We start from the raw sequence: 23,051 nt of genomic DNA, 5'->3' as shown, positions 1-23,051 counted from the left end.
AAGTTGTCAGGAGAAAAAGGTTAGGAAAGACGTGAGTAAAGTTATCTGAGGTTTGTAATGATTTCCCTAACCAGAACAACATCAGATCAGCCCTCTTTCTTTCTCCTGATGATTTCCTCGACTGCTTCATGTTCGGACAGGGACCAGCAGGCGGCGCTGTTGTAACAAAATGCTTCCATACTGACAGTACTTTTAACCCTTTATTTACTGGAATTAAAAAAAATGAATGAATGTAAATTGCAAAAGTCCTTGGAATAGCACTCTCATTAATTTTACATCAACTTATTTTAAAGGTTTACTTATCCTTTCAACTACAGGTCCAACCATGACTTGGGTTAGCCATGGGGAACTAACTGTACCAGCTCCAATAATGAATGGAACAGAACCAGAAACCTCCTCAGTATGTTATACTTGGTATTCTAGTCCTTTTCTATCCATCTACATCACAAGCTAAATTATAATGACTCAATTATGTCAGTGTCGCTTTAAGCTTAAAGGGCCAGATACACCTATAGACACCATTGCTCAGTCTGAGTACAATAAATTCCACTACTTTCCCAATGTTTGCTATTATACAGCACTCATAGGAAACAGTTTTATACCCAAATCTCTCCCTGGTCCTTGTCCTGCGTGCATCAGGAGAGGGTAGCTCGTCAGCTCCACCTCCATATTTAGCCAGATATAGGCACCCAAGGGCTACCCCCTAAAGCTGACACTCTAGACGAATGTATTCAGGTTCCTGTATAGATAATAAGGCCTTGACTGAGCTCATGTTTAAAAAGGCATGGTATACTGACCCTTTAAAGACGATTGTTAAAAAAAAAAATATATATATATATATACAGGTATGGGATCCGTTATCTGGAAACCCATTATCCAGAAAGCTCGAATTACGGAAAGCCCGTCTCCCATAGACTCCATTTTAATCAAATGGTTCAGAATTTTAAAACTGATTTGCTTTTTCTCTGTAATAATAAAACAGAACCTTGTAATTGATCCCAACTAAGATATAATTACCCCTTATTGGGGGCAGAACAGCCCTATTGGGTTTATTTAATGGTTAAATGATTCCCTTTTCTCTGTAATAATAAAACAGTACCTGTACTTGATCCCAACTAAGATATAATTACCCCTTATTGGGGGCAGAACAGCCCTATTGGGTTTATTTAATGGTTAAATGATTCCCTTTTCTCTGTAATAATAAAACAGTACCTGTACTTGATCCCAACTAAGATATAATTACCCCTTATTGGGGGCAGAACAGCCCTATTGGGTTTATTTCATGGTTAAATGATTCCCTTTTCTCTGTAGTAATAAAACAGTACCTGTACTTGATCCCAACTAAGATATAATTACCCCTTATTGGGGCAGAACAGCCCTATTGGGTTTATTTAATGGTTAAATGATTCCCTTTTCTCTGTAGTAATAAAACAGTACCTGTACTTGATCCCAACTAAGATATAATTACCCCTTATTGGGGCAGAACAACCCTATTGGGTTTATTTAATGGTTAAATGATTCCCTTTTCTCTGTAGTAATAAAACAGTACCTGTACTTGACATGGCTTTTTTGTCTATTCTGTGTCCTTATACAGTAGACTGAGACTGAAAGAAATCTTCCCATAAAGAGTTTATTACCTTTCTCCCGCAGGAGCCATAACCATTCTGCGCATTGGAGGTTACAGCCTAGGGAGCGGCCGGTGAAGACACAACTCTAGTAAGATAACGGGCTATTTCTAATTAAAATAATTTGATCATTTTCATCATAATAACGTAAAATTATAATATTGAATGCTTTCTATCTCTGGTAAAAGCATAAAAACAGGTTGTAAGACAGATGTGCCACCTAGTGGTTATTGCCATTACTGCGCTTGATTTCCCCTTTGCATCGTTACAAAATCCTCTACATTAAAGTCCCCATTGAATAAGTTCAACTCATCACGACTGTTTTTCAACTTTGAATTTCATGCTGATTACGTGATTGATCCCTGCCTCCATCTCATCGTGTTCCTGCACGGAGGCGACCCCGGCCGGCGTTCCCGTTAGAATGAGGTCTCCTTCTTCCAGGGTGATGATTTTGCTGATGTAGCTAATGAGGAACGGGACGGGGAAGATCATGGCCGAGGTGTTGCCTTCCTGCCGCAGGCTGCCATTCACTTTCAGCCATATGCTGACATTGCCCGGGTCTTGTATTTTCTCTTTGGGGATGAGGTCGCTGACTGGACAGGAGGTGTCGAAGGCCTTTGCTAAAGTCCAGGGCAGTCCTTTCTTCTTGCAATGGTCCTGCGTGTCTCTGGCAGTCATATCCAGGCACAGCGCATAACCCCCCACATGTTCCATGGCCCGAGACTGCGCTATATCCTTGCCTTGTTTGCCAATCACAAGCCCAAGCTCCACTTCGTGATGCAGATCGTTGCAGTAGTAGGGCATGACCACCGGGGACCCTTCCTTCACGTAGGCCGACGGGGACTTCAGGAACAAGACCGGCTCTGTAGGGACGGCGTTTTTAAGTTCCTTGGCGTGGTCCGCATAGTTTCTCCCGACACAGATAATCTTCCTGCCCCATTCCCAAAACCTCTTCAGGTTTCTAGAGGCCATTGTGTGCCTTGGTAGAGGCTGGCCTATGATAAGAAAAAATAGATGTCAAAGGAAGGGCTATCTTTGAAGGCTTCCAGCAGTGGGTCAAAGGCTTAGCAACCTTGTAGCCCATGGAAATCCAGCTTAAAGGAGACATATTGGATAAATGGGAAAACCCTAATTTTGTAGGCAATTATGAATAATATCCGGTGCTGGTTTCCCTTTGGGCTAAACATTAACCCTATCTGTAATGGCCCATTTATTGGGGCTCCCTATAGATCCTATCACTTCTCTGTCCAAGTTTGAAATGGAGAGTGGGCGTGTCCTAACGGTCCCTGCCAGAAGCACAGTAGGAGGGGGAGAACCAATCACAGCCCTGCAGTCACACAAGCACAGAGAGAGAGGCTTCAGTTCCCTATCAGGTCAGCCTAGCTGCTGATTGGTTCCTATCCCACAGTGCAGGGTACGGAGGGCTGCCGGCCCCCCAGCTCATCCAGAGAATTCAGCCAGCAGGAAGTGGAACAGATGGGCGGGGCTAGTGGGGTTTTTGTGGAATTTCTCAATAAATCAGTCTGAAACACAACTTTTTTAAGCACAATCCTTCTATATCTAGAGTATAATTCACTGGTACATTCTTAATTTTTATAGGATATGTCTCCTTTAACGTTCTTTACCAGAAACATAAGAAAGGTGCTTGTGGGACCTCTCAGTTCAAGCCTCCCTTGGAGGTCCATGGTGACTTCTAATATTCTTGTATTTTAAAGACTGTAAACTTTACTCAGTTGTTGCTGGACTTCAAATCCCAGAATAATGTAACATATAATGAAGAGTGAGGCATGCTGTGAGCTGTAGTCCAGCAACATCAGGGCTGTATTCTTAAAGCAATATTGCACAATAACACTTTTCCTAAACTTTTCCCCAAATCTCCACAGCCAGCGACTGCTTTAAATGCAAAGAATCCTCCAATGAGAATCCCAGCTGATCTGTGTAAATCCGGCTCCCTGTTCTCTGTTCCTGCAATTGGAGTTGGGAGCATTAAGCCCAGTTTCCCAGCACTGAACAAGTCTGTCCCTTTATCCCCATGTCTGATTCCTGTGCCATATAATGAGGGGAAATAATGACATAATTATCTCTATACGTAAGGTACCAGCAAGATGCCTGACACAGAGCTGGGAATCAGCATTCTCATTGGTCAATTATTTGCATCTATAATTATCAGATGCAAATAGAATCAGTAGAATTCTCATTGGTGAATTTTCTTGCATCTATAATGTATTTTGGCAGCTTCTATAGCAAAACTAGGGGGCGCATCATGGCTGGGTTTACAAGCACTTTAAAGTACAGGGTAAAGGGCACAATTCCCTGCATTATATTGATTATAACATCACCAGTACTTCCCCTTTAATCTATATCTGGGAAGTTCTAAATATTGCGTTCAAATTTCTTGTGACACCAGGAAATAAAAGTCTATAAGCCCAGCAAGATGCTGTGAGAATGTGAAGGAACAGCTGCTGAATGTCCCTATTGGCTCTGAGATAAAACATTACAAAATATTTGTTTATATCTTGTACAAACAGGAAATGTACAGTCCCATCCCTGGGCCCCTTATTATCTGCCCCTGCACCCCCTGTATATGGAACTGCCCCTGTACCCCCTGTATATGGAACTGCCCCTGTACCCCCTGTATATAGAACTGCCCCTGTACCCCCTGTATATGGAACTGCCCCTGTACCCCCTGTATATGGAACTGCCCCTGTACCCCCTGTATATGGAACTGCCCCTGTACCCCCTGTATATGGAACTGCCCCTGTACCCCCTGTATATGGAACTGCCCCTGTACCCCCTGTATATGGAACTGCCCCTGTACCCCCTGTATATGGAACTGCCCCTGTACCCCCTGTATATGGAACTGCCCCTGTACCCCCTGTATATGGAACTGCCCCTGTACCCCCTGTATATGGAACTGCCCCTGTACCCCCTGTATATGGAACTGCCCCTGTACCCCCTGTATATGGAACTGCCCCTGTACCCCTGTATATAGAACTGCCCCTGTACCCCTGTATATGGAACTGCCCCTGTACCCCCTGTATATGGAACTGCCCCTGTACCCCCTGTAAATGGAACTGCCCCTGTACCCCCTGTATATGGAACTGCCCCTGTACCCCCTGTATATGGAACTGCCCCTGCACCCCCTGTATATGGAACTGCCCCTGTACCCCCTGTATATGGAACTGCCCCTGTACCCCCTGTATATGGAACTGCCCCTGCCCCTCCTGTATATGGAACTGCCCCTGTACCCCCTGTATAGGGAACTGCCCCTGCACCCCCTGTATAGGGAACTGCCCCTGTACCCCCTGTATATGGAACTGCCCCTGTACCCCCTGTATATGGAACTGCCCCTGTACCCCCTGTATATGGAACTGCCCCTGCACCCCCTGTATAGGGAACTGCCCCTGTACCCCCTGTATATGGAACTGCCCCTGTACCCCCTGTATATGGAACTGCCCCTGTACCCCCTGTATATGGAACTGCCCCTGTACCCCCTGTATATGGAACTGCCCCTGTACCCCCTGTATATGGAACTGCCCCTGTACCCCCTGTATATGGAACTGCCCCTGTACCCCCTGTATATGGAACTGCCCCTGTACCCCCTGTATATGGAACTGCCCCTGTACCCCCTGTATATGGAACTGCCCCTGTACCCCCTGTATATGGAACTGCCCCTGCACCCCCTGTATATGGAACTGCCCCTGCACCCCCTGTATATGGAACTGCCCCTGCACCCCCTGTATATGGAACTGCCCCTGCACCCCCTGTATATGGAACTGCCCCTGTACCCCCTGTATATGGAACTGCCCCTGTACCCCCTGTATATGGAACTGCCCCTGTACCCCCTGTATATGGAACTGCCCCTGTACCCCCTGTATATGGAACTGCCCCTGCACCCCCTGTATATGGAACTGCCCCTGTACCCCCTGTATATGGAACTGCCCCTGTACATGGAACTGCCCCTGCCCCTCCTGTATATGGAACTGCCCCTGCACCCCCTGTATAGGGAACTGCCCCTGTACCCCCTGTATATGGAACTGCCCCTGTACCCCCTGTATATGGAACTGCCCCTGTACCCCCTGTATATGGAACTGCCCCTGTACCCCCTGTATATGGAACTGCCCCTGTACCCCCTGTATATGGAACTGCCCCTGTACCCCCTGTATATGGAACTGCCCCTGTACCCCCTGTATATGGAACTGCCCCTGTACCCCCTGTATATGGAACTGCCCCTGTACCCCCTGTATATGGAACTGCCCCTGTACCCCTGTATATGGAACTGCCCCTGTACCCCCTGTATATGGAACTGCCCCTGCACCCCCTGTATATGGAACTGCCCCTGTACCCCCTGTATATGAAACTGCCCCTGTACCCCCTGTATATGGAACTGCCCCTGTACCCCCTGTATATGGAACTGCCCCTGTACCCCCTGTATATAGAACTGCCCCTGTACCCCCTGTATATGGAACTGCCCCTGTACCCCCTGTATATAGAACTGCCCCTGTACCCCCTGTATATGGAACTGCCCCTGTACCCCCTGTATATAGAACTGCCCCTGTACCCCCTGTATATAGAACTGCCCCTGTACCCCCTGTATATGGAACTGCCCCTGTACCCCCTGTATATAGAACTGCCCCTGTACCCCCTGTATATGGAACTGCCCCTGTACCCCCTGTATATGGAACTGCCCCTGTACCCCCTGTATATAGAACTGCCCCTGTACCCCCTGTATATGGAACTGCCCCTGTACCCCCTGTATATGGAACTGCCCCTGTACCCCCTGTATATGGAACTGCCCCTGTACCCCCTGTATATGGAACTGCCCCTGTACCCCCTGTATATAGAACTGCCCCTGTACCCCCTGTATATGGAACTGCCCCTGTATATGGAACTGCCCCTGTACCCCCTGTATATGGAACTGCCCCTTTGAATAGGAAATGTAAGTGCAGACCCACCCCCCATACTTTATTCTGATATTAACTCGATAGTTGCCATCCTACACATTTGCAGCAAGCAGCTATAGCAGGGTTAATGGCTTAGTATTCCATCCTTAACTTGCTACTTGTTCTTGCCATTCGCCCTCAAACCCGAAAGCCCCCATAGCGGAGCCTGTGCCCGGCACAACCTGCTCACCTTCCAGCGCTCTGACAAGAACAGGAAGTGGCACTTAGGAGGGGAAGGGGGGCGGGGTCAGTCGAGGGGAGGAGGGAACTGTAGTCACATGATCATGTATTCGCACTGGGTCTGTCAGATAGAGTCCCTGTGGGCTGACTGGGAGTTGGATAAATGGCGTGTAATTATTATTAAATAAAATTCTACAGAGACCACAGTTGAAAATGATAGGTGGAAATGATATCCCATATGTTTCCCTACAATGAAGAGTAGAATGTTGTGGGGTTTCTGTGCTCACCTTCAGTAAGAGCGGGATTCCCCTGCATTCTGTGTGTAGGAAATGGTCCATGTGGCCTTTGCCCAAGCCTGGGGCTGGTTAGCTATTAAGGGCAGGTAATATAAGCTGGGACATTGCTACAGAAGCCACAAGCCATTCCCCTGGGCCTGTAATAGCAGGGCTAGTTACTGTCAGTGTGGGTGCCAGGGACTAACACAATAATGGGCTTCTAATACAACTGGGCAACAACTGGCCGGCTGTCCCTGATGGCTGTCAGTCTGTCGGATATCCCTTGTGTGACCGACTGCACAGGCACAAACTGGTTCTCTCAGTCTGCATTTTACTGCAATATATAGCCATGGGCTGGGACTGAAAATTGGCCCTGGCATTTGAAGTACACAGAGGCACAAACAGCCCCCCCAGCCCAATAAATAGTGACTGTCTGTGGCATCTTACAGCAGCCCCTCTAGCATTTGCCAGAACCCATAAACAGCTAGTCTGGGCCTTAGTCCTGGCATTTCAAGTACACAGAGGCCCAAACAGCCCCCCCCCAGCCCAATAAATAGTGAGTGTCTATGGCATCTTACAGCAGCCCCTCTGGCATTTGCCCGAACCCACAGATTGCCAGTCTGGGCCTTAGTCCTGGCATTCCCAGTACACAGAGGCCCAAACAGCCCCCCCCACTAGCCCAATAAATAGTGACTATGGCATCTTACAGCAGCCCCTCTGGCATTTGCCCGAACCCACAGATTGCCAGTCCGGGCCTGGCTATGTTAAATAACTAGCCAACAGGGAACAATTTATATCATTACAGATGGCTAATCCTACATAGAGCAGCCTGGAGCATTTTATTTCAGCCCCTTCTCCTGTACTTACCCTCCCCTACTACAGACAGGCTCCCACTCTGCATGGGGGGAAGCAATTGCTCCCTGCTACTGTGCCAGAAGCGTAACCCGGCCTCCCCAATCTCCCCAGCAAAATATATTTATATCACCCATAATGTCTGCCTTTTTATTAAGTATCTGTCCATTAATATGGCTGTATAATATGAGTATTGTTGCTTTGGCTTTGAAATTTACCCCTCAGGCCCCCCCACTCTAATTTGGAGCATCTAATAATTTTTACTTGTAGGGTGTAGGCCACCTATAAATGATTTATCCAACCAATTCCCCCATGCATATACGTTTGGCGCTGGGGGCATGGAGTATCACAGGTCTTTATCAAACCCAACCTTTAACCATAAAGCATGACAGAACTGCTGCTTTGTGAGAGAAAGGAAGGACGGCCTGACTGTTTGAATTCTACATATGAAAATGACTTCACTTATCCATATCAAAATTTTTTTTTGCTCCACTAAACATTAAACATATGTAGAGCCAGTATAAAAGATATGGGCGCCCAAGGCGAACCCCCACCCTCCGTCCTATCGTTTGAAGCCACCCTGGTACCAGACCTGGCCAACCCCGTTCCGGCTCACACTCGCCCCATCCCAGTGCTCCGTGCAGAGAGGAGGCAGAAGATGTGGTAGCGGGGCTGGAACTGGGTGTGGGCAGAAGAGGCACCTTCCTAGGGAGCAATGGTGGAGGGGCTAGACCCCCAATCTTTTCTGCCTAACCCTAGTGTGGGCTCTCGTCCCCCCCACCATTCATCAACAATATCATAAGTAAAATATCTTAAAGCCAATTTATTGAAAGACCCTATTTTTCACAGATAAAGGGCAAATTTGAATTTATTTACAAAGAAACAAAAAGAATTTCCAGTGCAATTATTAAGTAGACGAATCATCGGTGTGTTCCTTCTGTCAGCGCCCAGGTCAGAGCGAATCCTCAGGCCCAGCTTGGGTTATGGATAAGGCTGGCAGTTAGCCCAAGATGGACGGAAGGACGGACCGTGAAGACTGCAGGAGTCGAGGCAGTTTATTGAAGGCACTGGTGGTTCTCACTACAGCCGGGAAGCTGAGGGCTGCGGGGAGTTGCTGTATTAGTAGATAGCAGAGCACACATGATACAAGTAACAGACACGGGGCTAACGGGGGGCTCAGGTATGATGTCTTTACACCTCATCCTGCAAAATAATCATGAACATCCCAATTTGTCCAAATAGGTACGACTGCTTTGTGCTGCTGAATTCATGTTTTTCTGTGGGGTGTTAGAGCTCAGCAGCAGCACTAAGCTCTATAACGGAACTTCTAATATCCTTATCATTTACAGTAGGGGGTACACTATCCCTTATAATACAGAGTTCCCTGTATAACTCAGCCTGCAGCCTTGTGCCTTTATATGGGCACAGAACCCCTCAGTGACTGCTAATATCCTTATCATTTACAGTAGGGGGTACATTATCCCTTATAATACATGAGTGATACTCAGAGTTCCCTGTATAACTCAGCCTGCAGCCTTGTGACTTTATATGGGCACAGAACCCCTCAGTGACTTCTAATATCCTTATCATTTACAGTAGGGGGTACATTATCCCTTATAATACATGAGTGATACTCAGAGTTCCCTGTATAACTCAGCCTGCAGCCTTGTGCCTTTATATGGGCACAGAACCCCTCAGTGACTGCTAATATCCTTATCATTTACAGTAGGGGGTACATTATCCCTTATAATACATGAGTTCCCTGTATAATGCATTAGGAATAAAGAGATACAAGTGAAACAATTCCCATATTTATTGCAGAACATACATAACACACAGAAGCAGAGCCGTCGGTGGAACAAAACAGCAGAAATATCCGGCACCCAAGCTATAAAGCCTGTAGTAATGGGAGCTAATTCTGAATAAAGACAACATATTGCAAGTGCTGCGGGGGTCTCTCTGGCTGCTATTGCTTGAAACAAACCCCCGCTGCGCCCAATAGCCTCGTGTTAGCCTATGAATGTTATGGAACATGCAGGAAATGGATTCTCTGCTTTTTGCTCCTATTATATAATAAATATCTGAATAGAGTAGATGTGTTTCTTATACATTCTCTGTCCCTATTGCTGGAAGCCCATGTACCATCTGCATTATTGCAACATCCTCTGACTCTCCTGCCAAACAAAGGCACGGGGAGAGGGTGTCATTTACTAACACTGGGCACATTTGCACCTGGGCAGTAACCCATAGCAACCAATAAAAATGTTGTTCTCGTTGTTCTACCTGCAGATGGCTGAAACAAGCTAATCGCTGATTGGTTGCTATGGGTTACTGCCCAGGTGCAAATTTGCCCAGTGTTAATAACTGAGCCCCAGGGTGTTTATAGTTTACTAAACTGTAACTCCCCACTTATAATCTTCACCTTCTAGAAGATATTATCCGACAATCTTTATTTGGCTTGTAATGAAATTGTTCCCTGAATTGCCACAAAGCACAAATAGAAATAAAACAGTCAATCTATATATATTTGTTAAAGGGGGTACTTCACCTTTAAATTAACTAAATTAGTAGCAAGCAGAGATTGATATTCTTGGATAATTTGCAATTGGTCTTCATTATCTATTTCGTATGCTTTTTTGTTTTTTTTTTTAGTTTTTTGTTCAGCAGCTCTCCCGTTTGGTACAGGTATAGGATCCCTTATCCAGAAACCCATTATCCAAAAAGCTCCAACTCACAGACTCCATTTTAATCAAATAATTCAGGATTTTAAAACAGATTTCCTTTTTCTCTGTAATAATAAAACAGTACCTTGTAATTGATCCCAAATAATTTATAAATATAATTCTGTTGGGTTTAATTAATGTTTTATTGATTTTTTTAGTAGACTTAAGGTATGGAGATCCAAATTACGGAAAGACCGCTTATCCGGAATACCCTTGGTCCCGAGCATTCTGGATAAAGGGTCCTATACCTGTATATCAGGTCTTAATTACCCTAATAACCCAAGAGGGGCTTGAATGAGGAACAGGAATATGAATAGGAGAGGGCCTGCATAGAAAGATAAGTAATAAAAGTAACAATAATACTTATATTGTAATATATTGTATTATTGTAGCCTCGAAGAGCAATAGAGCAATAGTTTCTGGGCTGCCGGGGTCAGTGACCCCCATTTGAAAGCTGGAAAGTGGCAGAAGAGGAAGGAAAATAATTCAAAAACTATAATAATAATAATAATAAAAAAATAATAAAGACCAATTGCAAAGTTGCTAGGAATAGGGCATTCTATAACTTAGTTAACTTAAAGGTGAACCAACCCATTAAGACGTGATGCCACAGGGCCAGGAAGTGGTTATAGAGGGTTAGAGAGAATCCCCTGGGCACTGCCTTTGGCTCCTATACATTCAAGTAAAGAAAGAATAAATGGCATACAATCAAACGTGGCGTTCTGGCTGAGCAAACGCTGCTGGTGTAGGACATGGGGGACTGAGTGACTATGCCGTGGGGCAAATGGTAATAAATAGTTCTTGTGCCTGGGCATTGCCACCCTGTGCCCTGCCCCTGCTGCACCCATGTGCACTGGTATAGGCAGCTATTGCCTTGTGATAAAGCATAAGGGGGTACACACTGTGGCCCCCAGTTGCCAGGCACAAACTGTACCCGCGGTGCTACTGACTGTCACACAGCTTTCTGCCTTTGGAAATAAGCTGTAAGCAGAAATAGAGGTGATTTGCCCCTAATTCACTATATGAGCACTAATATAAAAGAACAATGAAAAAGAGATGAGCCAATGAGACGCATGGAGCAATTACACAATCAAAACCCCCCACAATGCTGAATTTTCAAAGGCAGCATTTTTTTTTTTTTTTTACATTATTTTGACAATTCTCCTACCCTCATTATATATAAATATTTATATATATGTTTATTAAGCAAAAGACATAAATTACAGTTTAATTAATAAAGCATATATATGTGCGCGCAGTCATGCCAGATTTGTTCAGCCGCCAAAGGGTTCAGCACCTCCGGGTCACACACACTATTGGGGTTACTCGGGGGTGTATTTATTAACATTATTTTATTTATTTCTTTTCTGTTATTTATATACTGCCAACACATTGGACACAAACATCATCGGTGATGTTGCCCATTGCAACCAATCAGATCTTTGCCTTTGTTTCCTAAAGGGGGAGGTGGCCATACACGGTAAGATCTGCTCATTTGGCAAGGACAAACGAGCGAATCTTACCCCTGATATGCCCACCTTGGGTGGGCAACATCATGCTAATACAATCGTTTGGCCCTAGGGCCAATGAAGGGCATAGGAAAATTTGGAGCAAGGGCCGCATCAATGATGTGGTCCCCAATCACACTAAAAAAACAAGCCTATCTGATCGACATCTGGCCAATTTTAGGCCAGATATTGGTCGGGGAGGCCTGTTGGAGGGCCCCATACACGGGCAGCTGAAAACTGCCCTTGTATGGCCACCTTAGCTTGTAGGTGATCGTCCATATCTAATTGCTGACTGGTTGCTATGGGCAACATCACTGGTGAGGTTTGTCTCCAGTGTTAATAAATACACCCCTAAGTGGCCAGGAGCAGTAACCCACAGCAATCAGTAGGTAGAATTTACTAGTCACCTGTTTAAAAACAAACATCTTATTGGTTGCTATGGGTTACTGCTACTGGGCAAACTTAGTGCCTTTTATTACATATGGGGGTAAAAGTGTTCAGACCTTAACATCCTAGCAGCCACGCTCAGACAGGTCCAAGTCAAGCCGACTGACCACGACCGGAAGAACGTTCCCTGAAGTAGCATTTATAATGGTTTGGTCTGAATGAAATCCAAGCTGATATATAGGCATCCTTGTTTGGAACTTGTTTGGGACGCATATTGCTGAGTGTTTAGCCCTCGGGCCAGCAATGGCATCACAGTGGCCTGTGTACTTGGGCCAATGCCCTGCAGTCCTTGGCTTACTGGATTCTCCACCCGCCCTAATTGTTATCTGAACAGCAATCACCCAGGAAAGGGGAAAATCCTCCCCACTGTATGCACAGGCCAGGGATTGGCCAGTCGGTCCGACCAATGCTTTTCCCCTGCTTTTGTAATTCAATAGCAAAATAAATGTTCTAAAAGGGAGGATAAATAACCAAATAATTAGTGCAAGAGAGGGTCAGCGTCCCACAAAATAAGGGGGGGTAGAGCTGCTGGTGAGACACAAAAAGGAAATTCTGTTTTTTTTCAGTCTTTTGGCACCTTGAAATGATCTTTTTCCTTACGGATCGCTCCCATCGTAGAGATGGGGTCTCGTTCCCCAGCATGCTCCTGCACCGACTTCTCTCTGCCAACACAAATACATACAGAACTATAACTCACAAGCACGAACAGTATCAAGTATCTTGAATATCCTGTAAATTATATACTTATAAATGGTGCTTAGTAATGTCATCAGTTATAATCTGTGCTTAGTTTCATGACCTGTATAAAAGCACTCGGCCTTTGCACTCGTATCTTTATATGGTCATGGAACTGCCCCATGACTTATCCTTATATTTTTACAGTTACCTTAGTCACTATATACTTGTATATAAACCATGTAATGAGGCTTATTTGTGTGTTTCTATAGCAGGGTGACTGTTACCCCAATGTTTCTATATATCTGTAACCTTGTTATGGGCTAAGGGGGCCCAGCCTGAAGGCCAGTTAGGGGGGGATTTGGGGTGAGTGCTTATTTGTGCCCTGGGTACCCCTGGAACTATAGCAGGGTGACTGTTACCCCAATGTTTCTATATATCTGTAACCTTGTTATGGGCTAAGGGGGCCCAGCCTGAAGGCCAGTTAGGGGGGATTTGGGGTGAGTGCTTATTTGTGCCCTGGGTACCCCTGGAACTATAGCAGGGTGACTGTTACCCCAATGTTTCTATATATCTGTAACCTTGTTATGGGCTAAGGGGGCCCAGCCTGAAGGCCAGTTAGGGGGGGATTTGGGGTGAGTGCTTATTTGTACCCTGGGTACCCCTGGAACTATAGCAGGGTGACTGTTACCCCAATGTTTCTATATATCTGTAACCTTGTTATGAAATAAGGGTGCTCAGCCTGAAGGCCAGTTAGGGGGAGATTTGGGGTGAGTGCTTTTGGAGTTGCTGAATGGGTTTTCTCCGGTGAACTGCACCTCTATCATTATTTAGAGGGTACCCCTTGTACCAAGAAGACTGAACCAAAAAAAACTCACATACCTCACTCTCATAAAAGGATTAAATGTGAATTCTTCGGCAAGAGTAGAAGGGATAGTAGGCTCTCCACTGTTGTAAGTCTCCTAGAAAGACAATTTAAAAAAAAAAAAAAAAAAAAAAAATGTATTTTGTCTAGTGTAGAACCCAAAACCTTTGTGGTTCTGGTCCTGCTGAAAAGCTCACTGCATTACATCAAAGAGTGACACACTTTTATAGCAGCATAAACTTTACATTACCCTGTTATATATATATATATATATATATATATATATATTATATATGTTTACATGTATAATAAGCAAATCTTACACAAGCTTCACAAGCTTTTGTTTTTGTAAATATAATGGCAATTAAAAGCATTATCAGTCTGTCTGTGCGGATTCTGACTGCTGAAACAATGTAGCAGAAGTCAGAATGTACAGAAACTATAGTATACTGTATCTATATAACATGTATTCCTCTGTACTGAGCAGGACTCATCAGAGAATGCAGATAAATCATTCTAAAAGGGAAAAGTGATTTACCTTCGCCCAAGCCAACTTTTGTTTTATTGCGTCATTGCATGGTTCCACGTGCCGCGCAAACTTGAGATTGTTGATTGTGTACTCGTGGCCACAGTAGACTCTCTGTAGGAGACAGAAGATGTGAGTAATAGGTGGATTTATGATTTATATGTTTGCTTTATGGACCAGGGGTTATTAACATGGATGACTGTGATTGCATCCAATCACATTTACCGTTTCAGGTGGAAGGCGGCCCAAGACCTCAATCAAGGCAGCGTACATCTCCTCTGGTGTCCCTTCGAAGAACTTCCCGCATCCTGCCACAAAGAGGGTATCACCTGCCGGGAGAGGACACCCCTTATTACTTGGCTCCTAGGGCACAGTCACTGCAACCATGTTATATAAACCAAAGAACGGTGTTGGATTAATATTTCATCATGGTTTATAGACCATGATTGTACCAATTAATAGAGCTTTTCCAACAAAGTCCTGCATTGAAATACGTTTTTTTTTTGTTTTAAAGAGCAAACTGATTTTTTTATATTTCATTTTTGAAATTGGACATGTGACTACCATATTCTTAGTTTCCCAGCTGACACGTGACCTATGCTCTAATAAACTTCAGTCACACTTTACTGCTGAGCTGCAAGTTGGCAAGATTTGCCCACCTTGGGTGGGCAACATTGTGCTAATGAAGGGCATAGGAAAATTTGGAGCGAGGGCTGTATCAATGAGCGTCAACGATCTGGTCCCCGATCCGACTAAAAATCAAGCCTATCTGATCGACATATGGCCAATTTTTGGCCAGATATTGGTCGGAGAGGCCTGTTGGAGGGCCCCATACACGGGCAGCTGAAATCTGCCCTTGTATGGCCACCTTAGCTTGTAGGTGATCGTCCATATCTAATTACTGACTGGTTGCTATGGGCAACATCACTGGTGAGGTTTGTCTCCAGTGTTAATAAATACACCCCTAAGTGTCCAGGAGCAGTAACCCATAGCAATCAGTAGGTAGAATTTACTAGTCACCTGTTTAAAAACAAACATCTTATTGGTTGCTATGGGTTCCTGCTACTGGGCACGGCACGTGGAGTGATTTGTTCAACAAGTATTTACTCTTATTTAAAAGTCAGATACCTTCCCCACCACCTTGCCATCCAAATTCCTAGTTTTATTCTTATTTCTTCCGAATTCCCAGCACCAGTGGAGCTTTACCTGTGAACACTGCGGGTGGCTCGGTGCTGTTGGGCTTTGTGACATAGTAGCAGATGTGCCCCGACGTGTGGCATGGGGTATAGAGACATTTCACGTGGAGGGATCCCACCTAGGGTGAAAAATGTGAAAAAAAAAAAAGTGTCTAAAAAGATGTTGGAGATTTTGACACCGCAACAATACCAAGTCGGAGAAGGAGAGTTACTAAGAACAAGTATTGTGGGAAGAAGTTGGATTAGGTCATTGGTTGGGCTTTAGGGTTCCTAAGGAGCCTATGACTTGGCCGGGTTCTTCAGGGTCTCCCATTGTAGTACAAAGTGATACATGGCCATCATTCCAGGGAAATAGCAATACACTTCCTTTTGGAATGACGGCCATGTATCACTTTGTACTACAATGGGAGACCCTGAAGAACCCGGCCAAGTCATAGGCTCCTTAGGAACCCTAAAGCCCAACACATGACCTAATCAGACATCTTCACACAATACTTGTTCTTAGCAACTCTCCTTCTCCAACACGAGCAGTTTATAATCAGGGACTCCTCAAGTTGGACTCAGCAGATCCATCAAGCTTACCTGGAAGGTGGTTAGATGGGAAACTTTCTGTGTTAGTGCCCCAATTCTGCTGTCCCCTCCGTATACTTTTAAACCAGACACCATCTTCACAAGCTTCTCATTTCCGCCAGCGTGATCCCTACGGAACAATGTTGGACCTGTGATTTATCCCCCTCGGACGCTCTTCGTTTTAAGGAAATCCCCAGTGAAAAGAATAATTTTTAATGTAATAAAAGGGTTTGGAACAGCTCCCTAAGCCCCACCCCCTGTTCTCCTACTGATCTGACTAATTTGACTCAATAAATATAACAGTAGGCGACTGCCCTCAGCCTGCCTTCAGCCTGCATCCTCCCAATCCCACAATTCCCTGCACATGTGATGTCAATAAGGAAAGGAACATCACAGTGCAATGCATTGTGGGCTATGTAGTTCCTGTATGTAGTCTGTAAGCTGTGGAGAAATTTGTAACCCCAATGTTTTAGTCCCTCCTTCCCTGCCAGGATTTCAAATGATGCAGAAAGAGAAGAACTGTTTTGCAGCTGGATTTCAGCCTATAAATATGGTATTTATTCATACGTTTTGAAGCGACAGTCATAAGTATATTAGGGGTTTTTGTGTTGTGTGGGGCTCTAGAGCAGATTTTGGTTCTGAAGCCTGTACAGTGCATGACCAAGAGGCAAGCAATGACTGTTTGCAATAAAAAGTATAGATAGAAAATGGCTCCCTACCAGTGGTGGTGTGTTGTAAGGACAGTGGTCAATTTAACTCCATGTTTCTTTACTGCGTCCACAACCTGATGGGGGAGAATGAAAGCCTGATAAATATCTTGCAAACTGCCCCGCCCCAAGCTGGTTTAATCTCCAGTTCCCATAAACCTCAGCGAACAAGTTATTTGGCATCAGTTATCTGGGTTCAAGGTTCACCTTTTGGGGCTGCACGGGATCCACAATGGCTGCCTCTTTGCTCTCCTCATCAATGAGCAGGTACATGTAGTTGTCAGTGAGGGCCGGGATCAGCTCGACCTTCATGGTGCACTGAGTGACCACCTTGGAGTTTCTGAGCTCAAACGGCGTTTGATTCTGCAGGACACTAGTCCCTAAATAGGCTGAGCCTGTATCAATGGAAGAACGGGAAACAGAAGCAATGGTAAATTGGTAATAATACTTGTATGTGATGTATGTACAGTATGTTTATCTCTGTGTATAGAGCTACTTATGTGTATATGTATGTAATGTATGTATATCTCTCTCTCTCTGATATATATATATATATAGAGCTGCTTATGTATGTATGTATATAATATATATATATATATATATATATATATATACAGAGCTGCTTATGTATATATACATATATATGTATGAAAATATATCTATCTCTATATAGAGCTGCTTCTGTATATATACATATTTGTACGTATGTATATATATATATCTCTCTATATATAGAGCTGCTTATGTGCACAGCGCTGTACAGCAAACCAATACATTCAATAATAATAAATAGACAAATACAAAGTATGATAATAAAAATAAATACAAGGTACAGCTGCAATAAGTTAAGAATCAAAGAGACAAGAGGATAGAGGTCCCTGCCCCGTAGAGCTTACAATCTAAATAGCTTATCTTCCCAGACTGTAAGGATTTAAAGCAATAATTAGAGGTTTACACTGACCAAGCCTCATTTTCTGCTACACACAGACCTAGAATCCCATGCAGGACTGGGCCAATGGGACACCAGGAAAATCCCAGCCAGCATTCATGGGCCCCACGCGACCCAGATCCAAACCCTGCCAGGGTGCAATGGCGCTCGCCCACCTCCCTCCCCCAATTGCGCCTAGGTAAGTATGAGGGAGGCGTGCATGTTTGGGTGGGTAGCACGTGGGCCCCGCTCACCCTAGTCTCACCCTGATCCCATGCCTGGAAGAGAGCGGAATAAAAGGGACTTTATTCTATTACTACTATATAAATAGTGCCTGTTAACCCGAGACCTCTAAGGTAACACAGAATGGGGTTTGGCAGTGACCTATAGGGGGCCCTAAGTACAGCCTGTGTGTCTCCTACTCACTCACCTATGGAAAATGAACCACAGGTACTGACTGGGCATTCAACTGCCAGCCCAGATGCTTGCTGCCTGGTTATGGCCCTCCTCCCCAGTCTCTATTAGACACAGACCTCTCTGTAGGATGTGCTGAACCTGTGAAAACCCCCAGTCCTACCCCCTACTGTTTTGATTGTAAGCCCACCTTACCTTGCTCCTGAGCACCCTGCCCGGCCCTACTGTAGCTCCACGTGACCCTGACGTTCAGTATTTTGTTTTCTTCCAGTTTGTCCTCCCTGTCCCAAAACAAGAGTGAAACCTGCCGTACCTGTTCTGTGCCAGTCTTGCCTGTTTGGGCTGTTACCTTAAAGGGGCTGCTCACTACATAAACTTTTAGTATGATGTAGAGAGTGCTATTCAGAGACAACTTGCAATTTTTTATTATTGGTAGTTTATTTTTTTTTAGATATTACTTTTTTGTTCTGCAGCTCTCCAGTTTGGAATTTCAGCTGTTATCTGGTTGCTAGGGTCCAGTTTACCTTAGTAACCAAGGAGTGGTTTGAGAGAGTGACTGATATATAAATAGGAGGGAGCCTGAATAGAAAGATAAGTAATAAAAAGTAACAATAACATAATTTTTGGCTGCCGGGGTCAGTGACCCCATCTGAAAGCTGAAGAAGAAGGCAAATAATTCAGAAATGATAAAATATTAAAAAAAAATTAAGACCAACTGCTTAGAATTGGGCTTTCTATAACATATCAACTAATAGGGGAACCACCCGTTTAATTCCAATTCTCCCTTCCACTAATGGTGACTATTATTTGCTACTTGTTGTGTGTATCTCCATCACGCTGTAACTATGTGGCGCTACTGTTTGCCCATGTCACTTTTGCTTAAACAAATAACAATACTTACAAGCGACTTAAAAAAGTATCCGCGGGGCATTTGCCGTCTCCCATGCACTAATGGTTCCCGAACATGGAGCTAATCTGTGTCAGACAAGGCCACGTTGTTTTCAAACAAATATCATCCAGCTGGCAGGCAGTTATCGCTACCACATCCCCTCCGCCCGTGCTGGTTTTTCCACTGACTCAGCATTTCTAAAGGGACTGCAGCGAGCGCCGCGCCTTATTGCCCCAACGTGAACACACCTTCCACTACACTGCCATAAAGCAAGGGAGCGGCAACCTGAGGTGACTGACCTGCCTTTACACTATGTAATTAGTAGGAAAGTTATTGCTTAGCTGAATTGATCCTCAGCCAAAAACATGGACGCCATATTTCTGAGGTGGAGTTGCCCCACTGGGCTACAATTATTGGAAATGATCTGTTTCTCCCCCCGTCATCCTATTCTTCTATATCTAGAGATCCATTGGGAGCAGCAATAACAACCCCAGGAAGTTAGTTACTGATTAATGCGTTTTACGCAGACAACAGTTTAATCAAGTTTCACAAGAGACGGCCAAGGGCACATTCCGAAGAAGAATCTATGAATGACAGCAATTCATCTCAAATATCAGGATCTTCACACTCCTAAAGGGATTTTGCGTGCAGTCATGTCCCATGGATAGCGTGGAGCAAACTGCAAGGAATCTCCATACCCACCCAGAAACAGCCCTTTGCTTGAGGTGGATTAAAGTGGAACCATCGGGAAAACGACAATTCAATATTAGTGTAATTTCATCTCATAAAAAAGAGTAACTTTCTAATTATAATAAACATTCTGTGCCTTTTCTGAACTGATGAAGTTGCTCTTTGCTATCCCCTCTTAGCCATCTGTCTCTCTACATTCTCTCCTTATGTCAGAGTCAGATTTTGATCGACAGTTAGGTCTAATACAATGGGTGTGTGGTGCCTTTGCAAAGACAATGTATTAAAACAATAACAATATCCGACTGTCACAAAGCTGTATGAAGAGAGACAGAGGGGGTTAGTAAAGAGTACATGTATAGGATCCATTATTGAGAAGTCTGTTATCCAGAAGGTTCCAAATTATGGGAAGGTCATCTTAGTTGATCCCAACTAAGATATAATTACCCTTTATTGGGGGCAGAACAGTCCCTATTGGGTTTATTTCATGGTTAAATGATTCCCTTTTCTCTGTAATAATAAAACAGTACCTGTACTTGATCCCAACTAAGATATAATTACCCCTTATTGGGGGCAGAACAGCCCTATTGGGTTTATTTAATGGTTAAATGATTCCCTTTTCTCTGTAATAATAAAACAGTACCTGTACTTGATCCCAACTAAGATATAATTACCCCTTATTGGGGGCAGAACAGCCCTATTGGGTTTATTTCATGGTTAAATGATTCCCTTTTCTCTGTAATAATAAAACAGTACCTGTACTTGATCCCAACTAAGATATAATTAATCCTTATTGGGGGCAGAACAGGTCTACTGGGTTTAATTAATATTTGAACGATTTTTTAGTAGACTTAAGATATGGAGATCCAAATGACAGAAAGATCCAGTATCCAGAAAAACCCAGATCCCAGGCATTCTGATTGACAGTTCCCATACCTGTAACTTAATTTCAAAAACAGTACAGAATGTTTGATTATAATTGCAAAGTTGCATATTTCCATGAGATAAAGATTTTCATTTAATTGTAACAGTTCCCCTTTAATCTCGAGAGAGTACACATATTCAACAGCAGCCATAAAGTGCAATACTTACTCTTACCAAGGAAGGTTTCCACCTTTGCACAGGCAGCACAGACCCAGTGCAAGTTGTTTATTTCTTCCCTACAGCAGCAATTCCAGCCTGTGGTTCTCCGCCTGTAGCTGGTTCCAAACCATAGGGGTAGAACAAGGACCAAAGGTTGGAGATCGCAGCGCTACGGCATGTTGTAACATTCTTTAAAGGGCAAGTAAAGGGCACATTTAACGCTGGGGGCTGAATTAGTATTATGGCATAAGGGTTTTGTCTGTGCCACTTCCAACAGCCTGGGGTGCTTCACCTTCAAATTAAATTTTAATGCTATGGAATGGCCAATTCGAAAAAACATTTCAATTGGACGTTATTCATTTTTTATAGTTTAGGAAGTATTTGCTGCCTTCTTCTCTTTCCAGCTTTCGAATGGGGGTCACTGACCCCGGCAGACAAGAAACTTTAGATCTGTTTTGCTACAATTTTATTGTTTGTTATTTATTTTTTTTTATTACCTATCTTACTAACCAGGCCCTCTTCTATTCCTATTACTCATTCATACCACTCCCTAGTTGCTAAGTTCATTTTGACCCTAGCAACATGACAGCTACTTAAATTTCAAACTGGAGAGCTGCTAAACAAAAAGTGAAATAATTCAAAAAAACTAAACGTAATAAAAAAAATGAAGACCAATTGCAAGCGTCTCAGAATATGACTCTCTACATTATACTAAAAGTTAACTCAAAGGTGAACAACCCCTTCAAGTGTTAGGTCCTATTCAGGACTCATTTCTTTCAGGTCAGCCCAGAGCATAAAGCTGCCATAAAGCAGAGCTCGACCCCCCTCTCTCAGGGTGCCCACTTCAGCTGGGCTTTATATGGCTGCATCCCTAGCATTTTACCTTTTTATCCCCTAAGGCTGTGATCAGACCGAGCTGAAAAGACCAACTGAAAAGATGCACTAAAAGTGCATAAGGCTGAAGACACACAGAGCTACTGATAACTGTCTCTACGTGTGTTTTAGCAGAGGCAATTCTCAGTATTGTCTATGGCAGGGGATTTTCTGGAGTTTAGTAGGCATGACAAGTAGCTGCTACTAAGTATGTATGTATAAATAAAGATATACATACATACTTAGTAGCGGCTACTTTTTCATGGCTACTAAACACCAGAAAATCCCCTGCCATAGACAATACGGAGAATTGCCTCTGCTAAAACACACATAGAGACAATTATCAGTAAATGATCAGCATTGTCTATTTTAGTAGCCGTGACAAGTAGCTGCTACTAGTAGCTCCGTGTGTCTTCACCCATAGGGCAGAGGCTGGGTTTAAGTATCTATTTTACCCACAATGACAGGCGTATGCCAATGCATTTTATCTCTTTTAAACACCTTTTATATCTATGCCCCATAATAAAGCTGAGTGACAGCTCTGCTGCCCAATGGGAGGCTATGGCCCCTGTAGAAAGTTGCTTTTCATTTTCAAACTAGTTTTTAGGGGTGGTTGCCCTTTGAATAGAAGAAGGAAGCAAGTTCCAAGCAGCTGTTGCAGAACAACAACTCCCTGCATTGCGTGAGAACTAAAGCAAGTGGGGGGGGGGGGGGGGGGAATGTAGCGCCATAGCAGCAGGGGGGCCGCCTGTGCATTATATAAAGTGTGAATTGGGTTACTTCCTGCCCCACAGCCACATACCGACTCTGTAGCCAGCCGCAGCACCCAGGAAGGACAGTGCGCACCACAGACTTCTCCTGCACCCAAACAGCATCATCCTGGGAGGGCGGGGCTGCACTCTAGCCAATTGAAAACGCTTCTCGTTTCGGGTGGGTTTTTCCACACGCGTGGGTTTTTATCTGTCTCGCCGTTCCAGAGGCAGCCAATCAGCAGCGAGATATCCTCCGCCAACCAAACGGGCCCGCTACACCAGAAAGGGCACATGTTGCCAACCAGGCTGACGTCTTACCGAAACCAACCAATC

At 44.3% G+C, this 23,051-nt stretch overlaps 2 protein-coding genes across 9 annotated transcripts; both read right to left on the bottom strand.

The window, feature by feature from the left end:
- Window positions 1-1,611: 1,611 nt before the first annotated feature.
- On the bottom strand, window positions 1,612-7,078 carry fahd1 (fumarylacetoacetate hydrolase domain containing 1). 2 transcript variants are annotated; one of them, XM_004918062.4, is made up of 2 exons: window positions 7,036-7,078; window positions 1,612-2,620 (listed from the first exon to the last, which is right to left on the bottom strand). In XM_004918062.4, exons 1-2 carry the CDS (start codon window positions 7,061-7,063, stop codon window positions 1,938-1,940), a joined length of 711 nt encoding a protein of 236 aa, XP_004918119.2. In that variant the 5' UTR covers window positions 7,064-7,078; the 3' UTR covers window positions 1,612-1,937. The 2 variants fall into 2 exon arrangements, with proteins under 2 accessions (XP_004918119.2, XP_002935896.2); XM_002935850.5 differs by lacking the exon at window positions 7,036-7,078 and adding an exon at window positions 6,759-6,823.
- Window positions 7,079-8,725: 1,647 nt separating this feature from the next.
- On the bottom strand, window positions 8,726-22,949 carry hagh (hydroxyacylglutathione hydrolase). Of its 7 annotated transcripts, none has more exons than XM_031892547.1 (11): window positions 19,336-19,516; window positions 18,630-18,715; window positions 17,300-17,487; window positions 17,105-17,169; window positions 16,398-16,515; window positions 15,826-15,934; window positions 14,845-14,948; window positions 14,632-14,733; window positions 14,111-14,190; window positions 13,131-13,215; window positions 8,726-8,976 (listed from the first exon to the last, which is right to left on the bottom strand). In XM_031892547.1, exons 1-11 carry the CDS (start codon window positions 19,377-19,379, stop codon window positions 8,956-8,958), a joined length of 1,002 nt encoding a protein of 333 aa, XP_031748407.1. In that variant the 5' UTR covers window positions 19,380-19,516; the 3' UTR covers window positions 8,726-8,955.
- Between the last annotated feature and the right edge of the window lie 102 nt (window positions 22,950-23,051).

This window comes from Xenopus tropicalis, chromosome 9 (genome assembly GCF_000004195.4).
Source record: "Xenopus tropicalis strain Nigerian chromosome 9, UCB_Xtro_10.0, whole genome shotgun sequence".
Classification (NCBI taxonomy): Eukaryota; Metazoa; Chordata; class Amphibia; order Anura; family Pipidae; genus Xenopus; species Xenopus tropicalis.
Note: the sequence above shows the minus strand (reverse complement) of the source record. Positions and strands in the feature narration are given on the sequence as shown.